The 15,261-nt window shown below is 44.0% G+C and overlaps 1 protein-coding gene and 1 long non-coding RNA gene across 3 annotated transcripts in view; one reads left to right on the top strand and one right to left on the bottom strand.

The window, feature by feature from the left end:
• LOC148542923 (uncharacterized) overlaps positions 1-15,261 on the top strand; it is a 231,071-nt gene that overhangs the window by 64,267 nt on the left and 151,543 nt on the right. The gene's annotated exons all lie outside the window — the stretch shown is intronic.
• The window catches only part of INPP5B (inositol polyphosphate-5-phosphatase B), a 179,305-nt gene that overhangs the window by 42,813 nt on the left and 121,231 nt on the right, over positions 1-15,261 (bottom strand). For both annotated transcript variants that reach the window (XM_088462293.1, XM_088462292.1), the window contains 5 exons: positions 14,864-14,975; positions 14,320-14,429; positions 10,039-10,174; positions 7,511-7,621; positions 3,138-3,303 (listed from right to left, as the gene is read on the bottom strand). In XM_088462293.1, the coding sequence (XP_088318419.1) occupies positions 3,138-3,303; positions 7,511-7,621; positions 10,039-10,174; positions 14,320-14,429; positions 14,864-14,975 (635 nt within the window). The remainder of the gene's footprint in view (positions 1-3,137; positions 3,304-7,510; positions 7,622-10,038; positions 10,175-14,319; positions 14,430-14,863; positions 14,976-15,261) is intronic.

Below are 15,261 nucleotides of genomic sequence, written 5' to 3'. Positions count from 1 at the left end.
GCTGCCATTAGTGGATGTTTCAGCAATACCATGATACCGGACACAACAGATAAAGCTGGCTGGTGGATAGGCGCAGCATTTCAGTAGGTCTTTAAGGTACATAAGACTGCAATGGTTTTTACGTTCTTTTTCTTCTTTTTAGTTAAATTTGATTGAAGGTAAAAGTTTGATGGATCTCCGAATTCTGCCGCTGCTAATAGATTTATTGTAGACTGAATCAAATACACACTAATTTAGCTATTCTAGCCAGTAATTATGGATTTAATGCTGTCCTCAGACTGATAACTGGCCCAATATTACAGTACAGGTATTTAAAAGTAGCAACATTGATGTTTAGGTTAGAAAATCATCTTGTGAAAAGGGTCTTTTTATGTAGATGTGTTACTCCTCTGTGTAGTCTGTGTCTATTGCTCCTATGGGTTCCAGTCAATAGATCTTCAGTATAAAGGTCGACAGGGTCTATATAAACAGGCAATAGATCGACAGGTACAAAAGGGTGATATGGTCAAAATGTCGACATTGGAATTTTTTTTTTTTTAGCATTAAGGTTAGACTCTAGAAGAGGCGGTTAGGGTTAGGCACTTACCCCAACAGGGTTAAACACTAAGAGGGATAGTTAGGGTTAGGCACTTATCGGAGAGTTAGGTACTAGGAGAGACAGGGTTAGGCACTTACCCCGATGGCTAGGGACAAGGAGGGAGGGTTAGGTTTAGGCACCAAGGGGAGAAACTATGATATTATGGGGGTTATATGGTTAGGCAGGGAGATAGTTGGGTCTGATATGACAAGTAATTAATATACATCTATGGTATAACCAGGGGCGTTTCTAGAGAGAAGGGGGCCCGTGTGCACTCTCCGACACGGGCCCCCTCCTCTCCGCCCGGCAGTGCACTGAGCTGTGCGCGGCCAGCGCCGGAATTATAGATTCTGGGCACTAGAGTGTGCCCAGATTCTGTAATGTATGGACAGGTCACTGGGAAAATGGGCGCGGTAGCCATTTTCCCTGTACTGCGCATGCGTTTTACAGCGCCAGACCCCCGTGCCGACTTGGGACTCCGGAGAGGTAAGTAATATTATGGGTGCAGGGTGTGCAGTGCGGGGCCCCCCTGGACCCAGGGGCACATGTTCCCCGCACACCCTGCACCCATTATAGACACGCCGCTGGGTATAACGTAAGTATGATATATTATTTTGCTTTACCATATGCCATCTAAGAACAGAGTTAGACGGCATACTCCCCATGTAAACCAATTGTGTTTAATCTCATTAATCTTCACTGCAGTTCCTGGTTCCACTGTACAGTGAAACAGGCTGAATAGGTATAATTACAGAGATTAAAGTATAAACAATGCACAAACTATAATGCATGCTAGTTAGGCAATTCACTTTTTATGGTATACCCATAGTTTGTACTCACTGATGATCTATATAAAGAACATTATAGCTGTATCTACCATGTGGTTGCATCCAACTGCATCAAATATAAAATGCAATTTAGAACCAAACATGCTGGAGATCTAAGATCTGCACAATACACCTACTCAGAAGGGGGGTAGCTGTATGGAGAAGGGAGGGGGGCAGGACAGGTTGGAACAGCAGTAGAAAAGGGGGCAGACCAGTCGATAGCAGGGGGGGGAGCCAGAGCTGAGGTTAGACACACTTTACTGGTGCTCGTCTATAATTTTCTTTATGATCTCCTCTACTCTCTCCAGCTCAGTAACTGTGGGTTCGGGTACAGGACACACCCCCTTCGCATGATATCATGCAGAGGGGACGGAGTCACAATTGGCAGGAATGACAGCAAAGCCCAAAGTATCCTCAGGATGCTCCGTGGGGCTGAAAGGGCAGTGATGTGCATGTCTGAAGCGTCCTCAGGATGCTCCGGGGCGGCACTGCTGCAGCCTGCTAGCCAGATGCAGGGACTGTGGGTGAGCAGCGGTGCTGACCACAGGTCTCTGCGCGGCGGCTCCACTCACACACCTCTAGTCACAGTCCTGCCCGTCTCCACTGCTTTCTCTGGTCCATCTTCAATGTAGTGTGCACGATAATACCAAACAGTAGAGTGACTACTTTTCTCTATTTAAACAGGCGGAATGATTAGAAAATTGAAGACGTGTGATGCTAGTTCAAGAAAGCAATTTGTTTTGAATATCACTATAATCCAATTATTATCTTTTCTAAGGGATATTGACAAATCTGTCCAGGCCATTTTAGAATTTATTTGGAGAATAAGCAATAATTTATCTCTTATCACAGTTTCTTTGCTTTATTCTATGATATGGCAAAGGAATGCAGGTATAAATGAGAAAATGGGGATCTATTCATGTAAATATCACTACTGAAAAATCTAACTCTATATTTCGCATCACATCGCTATGATATATATTAATGTCTTGTAGCCAATTCATATAAACTTACCTGTCCAGCGAGGTCCTCCGATAAACGGCCCCTTTGCAATCCCGGAAAGCAGCGCAAGGACCGATATATCGGGAATCCAATGTGTTTTCTTCCCACTGCGCAAGCGCCAGGGTGTGAGACCAGCAGGTCATGTCAAACCTGTTTCAAAGGACACTAGTTCTAAAGGGGACAGAGCCAGCATAACGGGCAGAGAGCATGGAAGTATACAACTTCCTACAGATTACGCCATCCTGAGATGGCGATTCAGTACACAGGAGCGGAACAGAAAGCTGAGCTTTCCATTCTTCTATAGTAGTATGGAGTGCGATTCAGCCATGGTGCGCAGGCGACACTGGAGAAGTCATGAACTTCTCCACAGTAACCCGCTTCCTGAATAGAAAGAAGCAGTGAAAAGCCAGTTTCAGGTAAACAGGTAGCTCGCTGGTACCTTTGTTGGTAGAATAAATAATTCTTGGAATTTATGACCAAAAATGACTGTTGTAACTCTGTATTATGTTCATGGCTTACTGTAAGGCTAAACCTCTGTATTACAGTACGTTCATGATTTCTGTAAAGCACATTATTATTATTATTATTAGTTTGAATAACAACTCAAATTAAAAATTAACAAAACAATATCTCTACTTACAGGCAACTTGAGTGAGTGATGTTAAAAAAACAAATTTCATTTTTAGAGGGAACTGTAGCTTTAATATCACACTTAAAAGGAGTGGACATACCCGGTGTGAGAAATCCTTTGCTCGGATTAGCTCGGAGCCATTGTTTGCTATAGGAAGACTCATCAAGCTTACTTATGAACTGGAACTGACATGCCACCTGCCCATCATTATGAATGGTAAATGTTTGGACTTGTAGCTGCATGTACTTCACATCCCTAAAGTGAAACTATGGAAGAGAGAACACAGCCGTATAAAAGCTTTCCTTATTGGTAACACATGCACACTTAATGTTTTACTGTGTTTCGAATGCATGATCCAAAAGACAACACTTATGCAATAACATCAAACAAGACTGTAACCTTATTCATTATGAGCGAATTGTTGTGTCAACAGCACTAATATGTATGCAAATTTTGTTCTGGCATCAGGCACAGAGGATGGACATGCTAAACAGGTTATGGTAGCCAGCTGTACAGTATGTAAGCAAATTTAGGGGGATTTATAAAAGCTTTGAGGGCGCGATGTACTATGCAGTGCATTTCCCAAAAAGAGTGGTGCTTTTTGATGATAGGACTTCTGGGTTTATGACTCGGAAGACACTCAAGAGTCCTTCTGAGCATGCGCCGTGTGAGGCACGCTCCACGGTGGACACTGGGAGGGTTTCGATTGGAACCCTCTCAGTGAACATTGCAAATAGAAGTCCATAGACTTCTATTAGGCAACGCAATCCAGGGGCGGATTAGGCCACCGGCAAAGTGGGAAAGTTCCCGCTGGGCCGGTCCACTCTCCCCCCTGCCAGGCTGGTATGCAAAGACTGGCAGACCCCCTGATGGCCGCTACCGCGATCGGAGCTCAGCTCCGATAGAGCAGCGGTCAGAAGCTTCTGCGCATGCCCAGAAGCTTATTCGCCAGTACAATGTAAAATGGCCTCAGGAGGGCTGCTGCACATGCCCAGCCACTCCTCCCATGGGCCTTTGCGGAGCTTGCGAGTGACAGCTCACAGCTTCACCTCCAGCAGCCACCTGACCAAGTTCAAAGGGAGCAAGGAGTTAGGAAGGGCAGAGGCAGCCGCGGCTGGCACTAAATGTGTCACGACAAGTGTAATAGGTGTTCTGATTAGATGAGGGGTGATGTGCTGTTAAGGGCACTATGCTGAAAGAGGTGCTGTGCTGAGAGGGGTGCTATGAGAGGAGAGGGGTGCTATGTGGAGAGCGGTGCTGTGCTGTGGGGGGAAAGGGGTGCTGTACTGTGAGGGGTGCTGTGAAGTGTATTGTGAGGGATGCTGTGACGGGCGCCATGTGGAGAGGGCTGCTATTCCCTGAGAGTAGCCCAGCATAAAGGCAAGTCAACCCTTACCACTACAGATCAGTATCAACAGGGGACTTGTTATTGATAATTTGTAAGTGTTTTTCTACATCTAAGTAATGACCAAAATGACAAATGTTGTTTCCATTGTTATATTAAAAACAAATATACTGGTTGATATAATTCAGAGAGAGAGAGAGAGAGAGGTGCTGTGCTAAGAGGGGTGAGGAGTGCTATGCTGTGAGGGGTGCTGTTCGGGGAAAGGCTTACTGTGCTGTGAGGGGAGAGGCGTGCTGTGCTGTGAGGGGAGAGGCGTGCTGTGAGGGGAGAGGGGTGCTGTGCTGAGAGGGGTGCTGTGCTGTGAGGGGAGAGGGGTGCTGTGAGGGCAGAGGGTTGCTTTACTGTGATGGGTGAGGAGTGCTGTACTGTGATGGGTGAGGGGTGCTGTACTGAGAGGGGTGCTGTGAGGTGGGTAATGAAGGATCAGTATTTGTTACTGTGAGGTGGGCAGTGTAGGGGGCAATATGTGGTGCTGTGAGGGGGCCATAAGTGGTGCTGCGAGAAGGGTCAGTGAGTGCTGTGAGATGCACAGTAACTGGGTCAGAGTATGTTGTAGGGGGGAGGGGGCAATGAGTGAGCTGAAATAGAGGTCCACTAAGGGGAACTAAAATCTATATACGCTTTAAAAAAATTAGGCTTGAGTCGGCCCTGATTGCGTGCTGCCTGTAAAGAGAGGATGGAGTCTGTGACGAAGATCGCAAGGAGCCTGCGGGAAGATGAACAGCTGGGGAATTGAAGAAATAAAACAAAAGGAGCCAGAAAAGGAAGTAAGAATGAAGTGAACTGGGAAGTACTGAGTGGCATATTACATACTGGGGATAACTGAGTGGCATTTTATGTACAGGCAGGGCATTGTGTGGTAGATTGTGTACTGGGGGAACACTGAGTTGCATATTATGCATGTAGGGAGCACAGAGTGGAATATTATGTACTGTGGGCATTGTGTGATACAGTATATTGTGTACTGAGAGAGCACAGAGTGGCATATTATGTACTAAGGGACATTGGGTCTCATTCAGACCCGGTCGCAAGCAATGAGCGCTCGCAAGCGGGTCGATGTTAAGGCGTTGCGCACGTGCAACGGCCGCACTGCACGTGCGCAAGCCCCAGAGCGAGAGAGAAACTCTCTCGCTCCGGAGCTCACTACAAAAGGGGCGGCTGTCGATGTTGATCGACAGCTCGCCCCGTTTTGTAGGCTATAACACAAACGGAGGCGTTCCTGACAGAACGCGTTTTGTGGGTGGCCGCACTGACATCAGCAGTGTCAGTGGGGAGCTTCCTGCTCGATCAGAGCAGGAAGTTCCCTGGGGCTTGCGGTTGCCGAGACCCATCGCAACCATCACCCTGGTCGGTCGCTAAAGCTGTGGGTGGTAACCCACAGTTTAGCTAGCGACCAGGAGGCTGCACAGTCCCCGCCTCCATTAGGGCTGCTTTCAGAAAATTTCCAGTCTGGTTTTCCATCCCAATCCGCCCCTGACGCCATATATAGATGGCGTTGCCTAACAGGTTCAAACTCCGGTAAGTGTCGCATTCCGGAGCTTGGTACATACGGGTAAAGCAGCCGTAACACCAAAAATGGCAGTTTTGGCCACATTTTGCTTTTAGTACATCCCATTCTGAGTGAGATAAAGTAGAGATAGATAAAGTACCAACCAATCAGCTCCTGTCATTTTGAAACACCTGTAAAATAACAGTTAGAAGCTGATTGGTTGGTACTTTATCTCTCTCCAAGCTTTGATAAATCTACCCCTTAGTGTCTTTGACAACCACCAATGTTCCACACTGTTATTTTTTTTCTTCTTTTGGACCTAACCATACACCCAATGATATCATGCTATGGTCTTAATGATATCAGGCCTGTGAACTGAAACACCATGTAACCCTTATAATTACTATATATACTGTACATACTAAGCAGAAATGTATTTATTTTACATAACAAACAAGGAAGTTCAACTAAACAAGGGTGTTGCTCATGGTGACAACGGTTTCAAAACAAGCATATTTGGTTACAGTCCATCTTCTGGAAGCAAACTTAAAACTTCAGGATTCTCCGTTAGTAATTACATACCATACAGACTGAGATAATACACACCAATGACCCATGAATGACAGACACAAATCGAGAAACAGAGATTTACACAAATATCAGCATGAATTTGAGGCTGGATGTTTCTTCAAGTCATGCTTCCTTTTTTTAAACCTACAGTGCAGTCAGCTGTTCTGTGACTGAAATCTGACGGCATGCTGACCAGGAAATTTCAATCAATCCCAAATATATCAAGTTCTGACATTTACATATAAATTGGTGAATGTTACTAGAGGACTTTATATACTGAATTGACTTGTATTTTAAGTCTACTACTTCTTATGACTTGAAACATATAGGGTAATTTACTACCAAATTTCTAGTAGCCCATGTGCCCTCTGAGAGTGCTTCACAATAAGCTTACAAAATGGCGCACACAATGATAGTAAGCGTTCTTTATACTATATATTGTCCCTTGCAAAATGCAATTAAGAACAATAAGGTTGACCAAAAAATTCTAATTAGTATTGCAATTTGCCTTAATAAATAAGGTAGTAAATAGAAAACCTTTTTATTGTATGGAGCTACAGCATATTGGCCAATTTACTGTAGTAATAACTGGTTATAATACTAATGAGAATAATAAGTACTCCTACAGAACAGATAAACATGGAAGAAAATGTTGCTCCGTGGAAAAATAAAACTATCAGTATAGCATTCACATATTGTGTATTGGGCATATATGTTGCAGTCCAGTTGTTCAACCCAATAAATTGACAATCAGCTCAGAATAGAATGCTGGTCACACATACGCCTCAGCACTTCGGTCGCAGTCAGTGTATCTAGCACAAACTAGTGAGGCTCATTAGCCAGTGTGTTTTGTCTGTCTTACTGGATGAAGCCCAACCAATGCTTGATTTTTTGGTACAGGGTCACACACTGTGCAGTGGATTATAAGAGCACACATGTAGTTAGCATCAGAGGGGGTTGTTTGGAAAGGTGCAGATTTATAGCCGCGGCAGCAGCCTAGCATCCATACCTCTCTCTGTGATAGCGTAGCGGAAGGAATGCTGTCATTCTCCATCTTATCCAAGGAGCGGACAATTTCTTCAAACGTTTTTCTGTGTAGTTCTTCATTAACCACTTTTACCTGAAGAGAAAACAGACAAGTAATGAGCATGTAGTAGACACTTCCTCTTACATAACCACTGACATTTAAATGTAGGCTAGCTATAGAAAGTGGGATTCCTAAAAACAGACGGCTTAGCAAAACTCGAGGATTTCAACATTCTAATGCTGCATGGATAGTTTCATTTCAGCTTCTTTAGGAAAATGCCAATGTATAATAGACTCTTTGTAAATACTCCAGACACATGTACAAAATGATGCCTTATCGTAAGACGGGAACAGCCATGCAGAGCTGAAGGCATGCAGGGGCAGATAAATAATGGATCATGTTACCCCTGAGGTTAGGTATACTACTTAACTTACTAAAACTACTAAAAAACTTGAAACACAAGAACCATTTTGCCGGGTCTTTATAAACAGATCCGATCCTGCATAACACATCTACCGAAAACCAGTGACCCATTTCTGAAAACAAACCATGAATGCCGTCACTCAGTCTTTGTTACCCACCAGCATCAGTGATGTGTGGTGAGGCAAATGGCTGGGGAGGCACTGGCTAGTATCAGAGCCAGATTTACAGATACATATCTATCTATACAGAGGTGCAGCAGTATATAGTGCTGGAAATGTGGTGTGTTTTGATCAGGGATGTGCAGAAAAAGTTAGACAGGGGAGGCAGTGCCTCACCTGCCATACACTTTTTACTCCAGAGTTTTGACTATAAAAATTATTAGAATAATACAAACAAAATATTTATAATATTTTCTTACATTTTTTTATTAATTTTATAGTAAAAAATCTGGAGTAACTGAAGTATGACAGGAAAGGCTCTGCCTCACCTGACCGCACATCACTGACTACCGTCCATTCTACACATGGGGCCACATTTATCAATGAGTTTTATCACTCAAAACAACTGATAAAACTCGCTGGGTGTGATAATGGTGCTCCAGCCAATCAGCTCCCAACTGCATACCTCCCAACTGTCCCGCATTCATTGGGACAGTCCCGCTTTTATGGGACTTTCCTGCTGTCCCACCAGCGGGCTGCAGTTTCCCACAGTGGGGGGGGGGAAATTGGGGGAAGCATACACCGCTGCTCTGCATAATCCAATTCAAATAACTCACCTGCACCTACAAAGCCCTTAACAATATGGACTCTTCTACTGAAATCTCATATCGTAAAACTCTCCCTCATGCCCTCTTAGACCTACATCTGACCTGGCTTCACTCGGATAACCACTGCTCACTGTTGCTGGCAAGACTTCTGCCATGCTGCTATCCACTTATGAATTTACACTGCCACCAGGGCCGGTGCAAGGTCTCTCTGCACCCTAGGCAAAGATTCAGCCTAGTGCCCAACCCCCCTTCCACCCCCTCCGATAGGGGATGCAGGTGGCCACTGGATGGGCTGGCATAAATTGTGTCAACTGTACACTTACTATCTATGAAGACTGACTGACTCTACTCAGCCCAGGCGGCATCCATTCCATGCTCATCTCTGAGAGGAAGAGAAGGAGCTAAGAGAATGATAGAGGAGGCCAGGGGGCGGGCGCCACAGGGGTGATGTGAAAGCAAGCACATGTCATCACTGACAGACAGCCCAGGCAGACACTGTGGCTGCGGGGAGAGAGGAGACCAGTGTGCAGAATGTCTGCTACACCATCACAGCCATAGTGCAATGTTATCTTATATTTTAGTTAAGCACGTTAATTGGCGGCGTGCGGTCTCTTTAGCCAGCTGCCTAATTGTGGCGCTGGCCCTGACTGCCACGCAGACTCTTTCACAGTCTTCAAATCTTTAAATGCCCTTCGAAAACCCATCTTTTTGTTACAGTTTACTTTACTCTCACCTACACTACATAGGCCCACCTTCCCAACTGTCCCAACCTCCACTCTGAGCCAGCATCGTTCCTCGTTAGATTGTAACCTCTCTCATGGGTGTGATAGACCCTACCCTATGTTTCAAATATGCATTTATTTGGTCTACTTTTATGTCCCTTTGTTATGGCCGCCCTATTTTCCCATCTGTCTGGCAATTCAGACCACTGTGGAGCTTTGGAAACAAGAATACTAATATTTTGTTGGGGGTTGGTCTGGGCACAAGTATCTGACATGCTATGTCTGCGTGCTAGTCAAATATTAACCGGTAATAAGTTCATTTTGTACGATAAGAATTTCACTCAAACGAATTACATTGTATTTCATTGACCGGTGGTGCTCCCCTAGAGTCAGGGAATTAAATGACAAGAAAAAGAAGCGCAAGAAGACTCTTTGGGCCTGATTCAGACCCGCTCGCAAGCACATAGCGCTCGCAAGCAGGTCGATGGTGGCCCAGTGCGCGAGCCCCGGAGCGAGCGCAAAAACCAGTCTTCTTTCTCTTCTTTTTCGAAACAAGAATACTATAAACACCTTATAAAGACATTTAAAAAAATCCTTACCCCAATTTTAAAAACAGAGGCAACTGGTTTATGGTCACTTGTTTTTAGACACATGATACTTTTGTAATTCAGCTGTGTGACATGTTTGCCTTTCCAGAGTATGCGGTCACACCAGGCAGGAACACGACACTTTTCACTAAAAAATAAAAAAAAATTAATACCGCTACAGAGTACACCCTAAAACAGTTATGATCTACATGCAGAAAAATCACATGCTAAACCCAATTACATTAACATGACTATTCACTCTGTATAGCTACAACAAAGCCATGATCCTGTGATAACCATAGATGTAGACCATGTAATGATAGTGTCAGTTATTTTTACAATTTATGTGTTGTGTTCCTCAGATACACCCAAGATCTATAAGAAATCCAAAAGATCGAGAGGTAACAAACTTATAGCATACTAATACTCTAGGGCAGAGGTTCACACACTCTGTCATTACAGTCCACATTTTAAGGATATCTATGCTTCAGCGCAGCTGACTTAATTAGCACCTCAGTCAATTTGATTTAACCATCTGGACCTCAAGCATGGATATCCTTAAAACCAGGAGTGTAATGGCATAGTTTGGGAACCTCTGCTCTAGTAATAGTCCAGGTCCACTACATGTAGTAATAATGCATGGAAAGTGCTACAACATGATTTAATGTTTCATTTCTGGCCACAGAATTATTTTTAGCAAATGCATTTAAGATCTAAGGTTTTGCAAGTCCCCAGTCAAGATTAAAAAATATTGGTGGCAAGCTTGGATTAGGGATAACAGATAAACAATGTTTCAATGGAGAACGCACTGTTAATAAGAAAAATATTCCATCCATTGTGTTCACTTCCTGAACAGTAGTTTTTGACACAAAAGATCAAGATAAATGTCAATATGAATATTGATGGACTCATTTGAAGCAAGTTGCTTATATATGGGATACAATATCCTTTATGTAAATTGTATGGAAATAATGACCTCTACTATCAGAATAATTAGCATTAACAAGAAAATGATTCTATATCATTGTATTATATTTTCGCCCCATAAGAAAGTGACAACACAGAACACAGGGGCATATTTATAATGGGTCCAGAGGAGGCGCACAACCTGCAACCATATTTTTTTTATCTTACCCCTCCAAAGTCCTGCATCGACTCTGCACAAAACACTTGGAAAATGGCCGCCGCAGCCATTTTCCTGGCGTTTTGCGCATCTGCAATAGGATGACCTGCGTATGCGCAGTAGACTCTGTGCTCAGACTAGTGCCCAGAGTTTATTGCTGCGGTGACGCGGCAGGCCACAGAAGAGAGAGGAGGGGGCCCCGGATGGGGAATGCACATGGCTCCCCTCCTCTCTTAATACGGGATCCAGTGAGTGCAGTGAGGACCAGAGAAAAAACTTTTCTCCTGTCGTTTCAACAGCATTACAATGCCTGCCCATTCACCTCCTGGTTGGCAGAGACGATTCTGAAGCCCCGTTAATCACCCCCCCACCCTTCCCCCTTTGGGGGGCACCCAAATCTCCGCCTCCATGCAGTCCAAAGCTCCGCCCTCAGCTATGCTAAGATCCACCTCTGGCTGCACTAAACCCCGCCCCCTGATCTGTCCATAGCGGTGTCCCAGGAGTTGAACAAAAGCTCCGGTTGACTGCTGCCCTGCCCACTCACCCCCCAGACAGCACATCCACCCACCTCTTCTAACTGTGACTTTAGAGAGAGAGAGAGAGATAGGTTTCCCAATACTGTATAGAGCACTTATAAAGCTGTACTGTGACCTCATGTATCATGTAGGGTCCACATTTAGGGTCACTGTTTCCTCTTGTACTGTAAAGGGCCCCTATAGATCAGCATTGTGTCCAACCTTTGTCTCTTGTACTGTACAGTGCAGCCTAGGTATTTTATCACTCTTTATACCCCATGTACTGTATATAACAGTTTATAGGCCCTGCATTATATTTCAGAACTGTATAGTCACTGCAACGCTCTCTGTATGATATGTCAGTCAATGTGATGCTCCCTGTACAATATGTCGGTCGCTGCCATGCTCCCTGCATGATATGTCGATCATTGCCATGCACCCTGCATGATATGTTGATCACTTCCATGCTCCCTGCATGATATGTCGATCACTGATTTGCTCCCTATGATATGTCAGTCACTGCAATGCTCTCTGTATGATGCGTCAGTCGCTCACTACGGTGCAATACTCTCTGGACAATATGTCCATCACTGCGATGCTCTTTGTATGATATGTCAGTCACTGAGATGCTCCCATGCTCTCTGTACGATATGTTGGTCACTGCCATGCTCCCATGCTCTCTGTACGATATGTTGGTCACTGTCATGCTCTCTGCAATTTATGCCGGTCACTGTGCTCTTTGTGTGATATGGCAGTCACTGGGACGCTCTCTGTATGATATGGCAGTCACTGGGACGCTCTCTGTATGATATGGCAGTCACTGGGATGCTCTCTGTATGATATGGCAGTCACTGCGTTGCTCTCTGTATGATATGTCAGTCACTACCATGCTCTCTGCAATATATGTTGGTCACTGCGATGCTCTGAGATGGGTTAGTGTAGTACAGTCAGCAAAGCTCCATTGAACAGTGTAGATACCTCAGAACCACAAAATAAATGCAGCAGGCGCTGGCATCTTAATGTAACGGCACCTGCATGTGGCTTGCAGGGTGCCTGGAACGAGACCCTGCAGCCACTAGTGCTACTGCAGAGCTGCCACAGCGTCCAGGTCTCTAATTACCGGAGCTGAAGGTGGTGCGGGTAACCCAGCCCCCTAGGCATAACGTAATGATGTCATGGGTGTAGGGAGCTGAGCCGGCACAAGGTGCAGTGCCGCCTTGTTACGATACTGCCCACAAACGCTCCTCCCCATCACCACTAGTCACACCAATAGGCCCTTCAGAAATATCAGCTCCAGGCCTATGTGGACATTAATCTGGCACTGGCAGAAGCTAGACTTACCGCTTATACAAACTTAAATGGACATTGCCCATTGACCATATATTATATATATTCTAATAGGCACATGTCAACAGAACTCTTTACATATGTGGTGGAAAATAAAGTGTACAATATAGACACAATTATGTTTAGATAAACCAGTGGTTCTCAACTTCAGTCCTCATGTACCACCAGGTAATGTATTGTGGGTTTCTTTAATCATGCATAGATGAGTTAATTTTGCTGGGTCAGTAATTATCACACCTGTTTCCACAGACAGAAATCCTCAAAACATGACCTGTTGGGAAATATTGAGGGTTGAGGTTGAGAACCAAAGAGAGAGGCTAATTGTTTAGTATTCTCTATATAGAAAAAAACGTTATGTTAGATGTTTATTTTAAAGCTACCAATGCAGTGAATGGTTGGTCAATTTGAGAATGCTCACTGCTGAATATACTGTATTATAGGACTAAAATATCAGTACAAAATCCAATACTACTGGACTGTATATAATTGTATATTGAACGTCAAACCTTTATTTCTGCTTGCATGTGTTCATGTTTAATCTGGGTGACAGACTCTACTGCGATCTGACTGTGTAGAGCAATGCCACCAGATAATTGCAAATGTGTTACACATGTTTCAAAACATTTGAGTGATATAGAAGGACACTGTAGAGCAGGGGGTAGGCAACAAATGGCGCTGCAGCTGATGTAGAACTACACATACCAGAATGTTCTGCCACAGTTCTGCTGTTAAACTAGGTACACACTGGAGTGACTGGTATTCTTTCCGACATCGGAATGAATGCCCGTCAACAGTGATTGTGCATCCACACTGGATTACTTTAATGAAGGCCGTAACAATTACCGTTACGTCATTCATTAACAATGCATTGGCCGCTAGCGATATCTCTAGGTTTGATGTGCAGCACATCAAACCTGGCTACTGTCGCTAACGGCCATGGGGGCACGCAATCGCCGGCACACTGAGCGATGTAGGCGATTTGTCGTTCCGAAACGGAATATTGCTCCAGTGTGTACCTAGCTTTAGATCATACTAAAACCGTGGCAGGGTATGCTGGGATTGTAGTTCCACAGCAGCTAGAGTGCAACAGGCTGCCTACCCCTGCAGTAAACAAACACCATGAGCAATATGTCTATGGTTAACAAACAATTATGGCAAGTGTCTTATTTTTTTTTAGATTTCTCTTGCCCAAAATGGTAAAAAATTTTAACCAGGTAATTAAAAATTACTGCCCAGGATCACAGATATGACCAGCTCCTAACTTCTACAGCAATAGGTCTATGTCCATTCTTCCTATAAGAAACGTACCTTGTGTCCCATTCATCAGAACCAGTATTGTACTTGTAAGTGGGTTGAAACATTATCTCACCCTCTGTAAACCCATCAAAAACGGCCTTTTCCTCGATCTGTTGCTTCAGCTAAATAGAAAGACCAAGAGGTGTCAGGGTTTGTCAGATCGATGATGTCAGAATAAAGCATGATTTTTCTTCATTCTATTACATGGTGAACACAAGTCTTTTTAAAACAGATTAAATATCTTTATGAAAAGATTTGCTGTAAAGGGAATCCCTGACGTGATGTTTTAAATGAAGGCTACTGTTTGACACTTTTCTTATTTTCATATTGTTCTACCGGCTCATTTTTTGGCTCATGTCCCAAACTGTTTTTTTTTTTTTTTTTTTTTTTTTAATTAACTCAACAAATGAATAAATAATCTCTCCCCTTTACCCACTCTGGGAACCATGGTTCTAGAGGTTTAGTACAGTAACTTGGTGTCTGGACTGGAGTCACACAAAACAGTGTGTCTATGACAGAATTTTAGAGCTATAAAATATAACATGTCACCTTATACCTGATCACATTTGTAGAGTGTTGTGTAGTCTTTGGTCTCAATGAGTTGCTTCACTTTTTCTTTCTCTATGTCCATTATCCTGTAGTTCAGATCTCCAAGCCATAACACGACACTGTAGAATGTAAAAAAAAAAAACATTATGAAAGCAGTATTGTACATGTTGACACGCTCCCCAACTAATTCATCATCATAACAGGGTTAAGGTCACTTTCAGCGTTTCCATAGGGCAGCACAGACGGTGTAATGGTTAGCATTACTGCCTCACAGCACTGAGGTCATGGGTTCGATTCCCACCACGGCCCTACCTGTGCTTGCGTGGGTTTCCTCCGGGTACTACGGTTTCCTCCCACACTCCATAAATATACTGGTAGGTTAACTGGCTCCCAACACAAAATTAA

Source organism: Taudactylus pleione, unplaced genomic scaffold (genome assembly GCF_031769625.1).
Source record: "Taudactylus pleione unplaced genomic scaffold, aTauple2 ptg000007l, whole genome shotgun sequence".
In the NCBI taxonomy this organism is placed as follows: Eukaryota; Metazoa; Chordata; class Amphibia; order Anura; family Myobatrachidae; genus Taudactylus; species Taudactylus pleione.
This window is presented reverse-complemented; position numbering and strand designations above follow the sequence as displayed.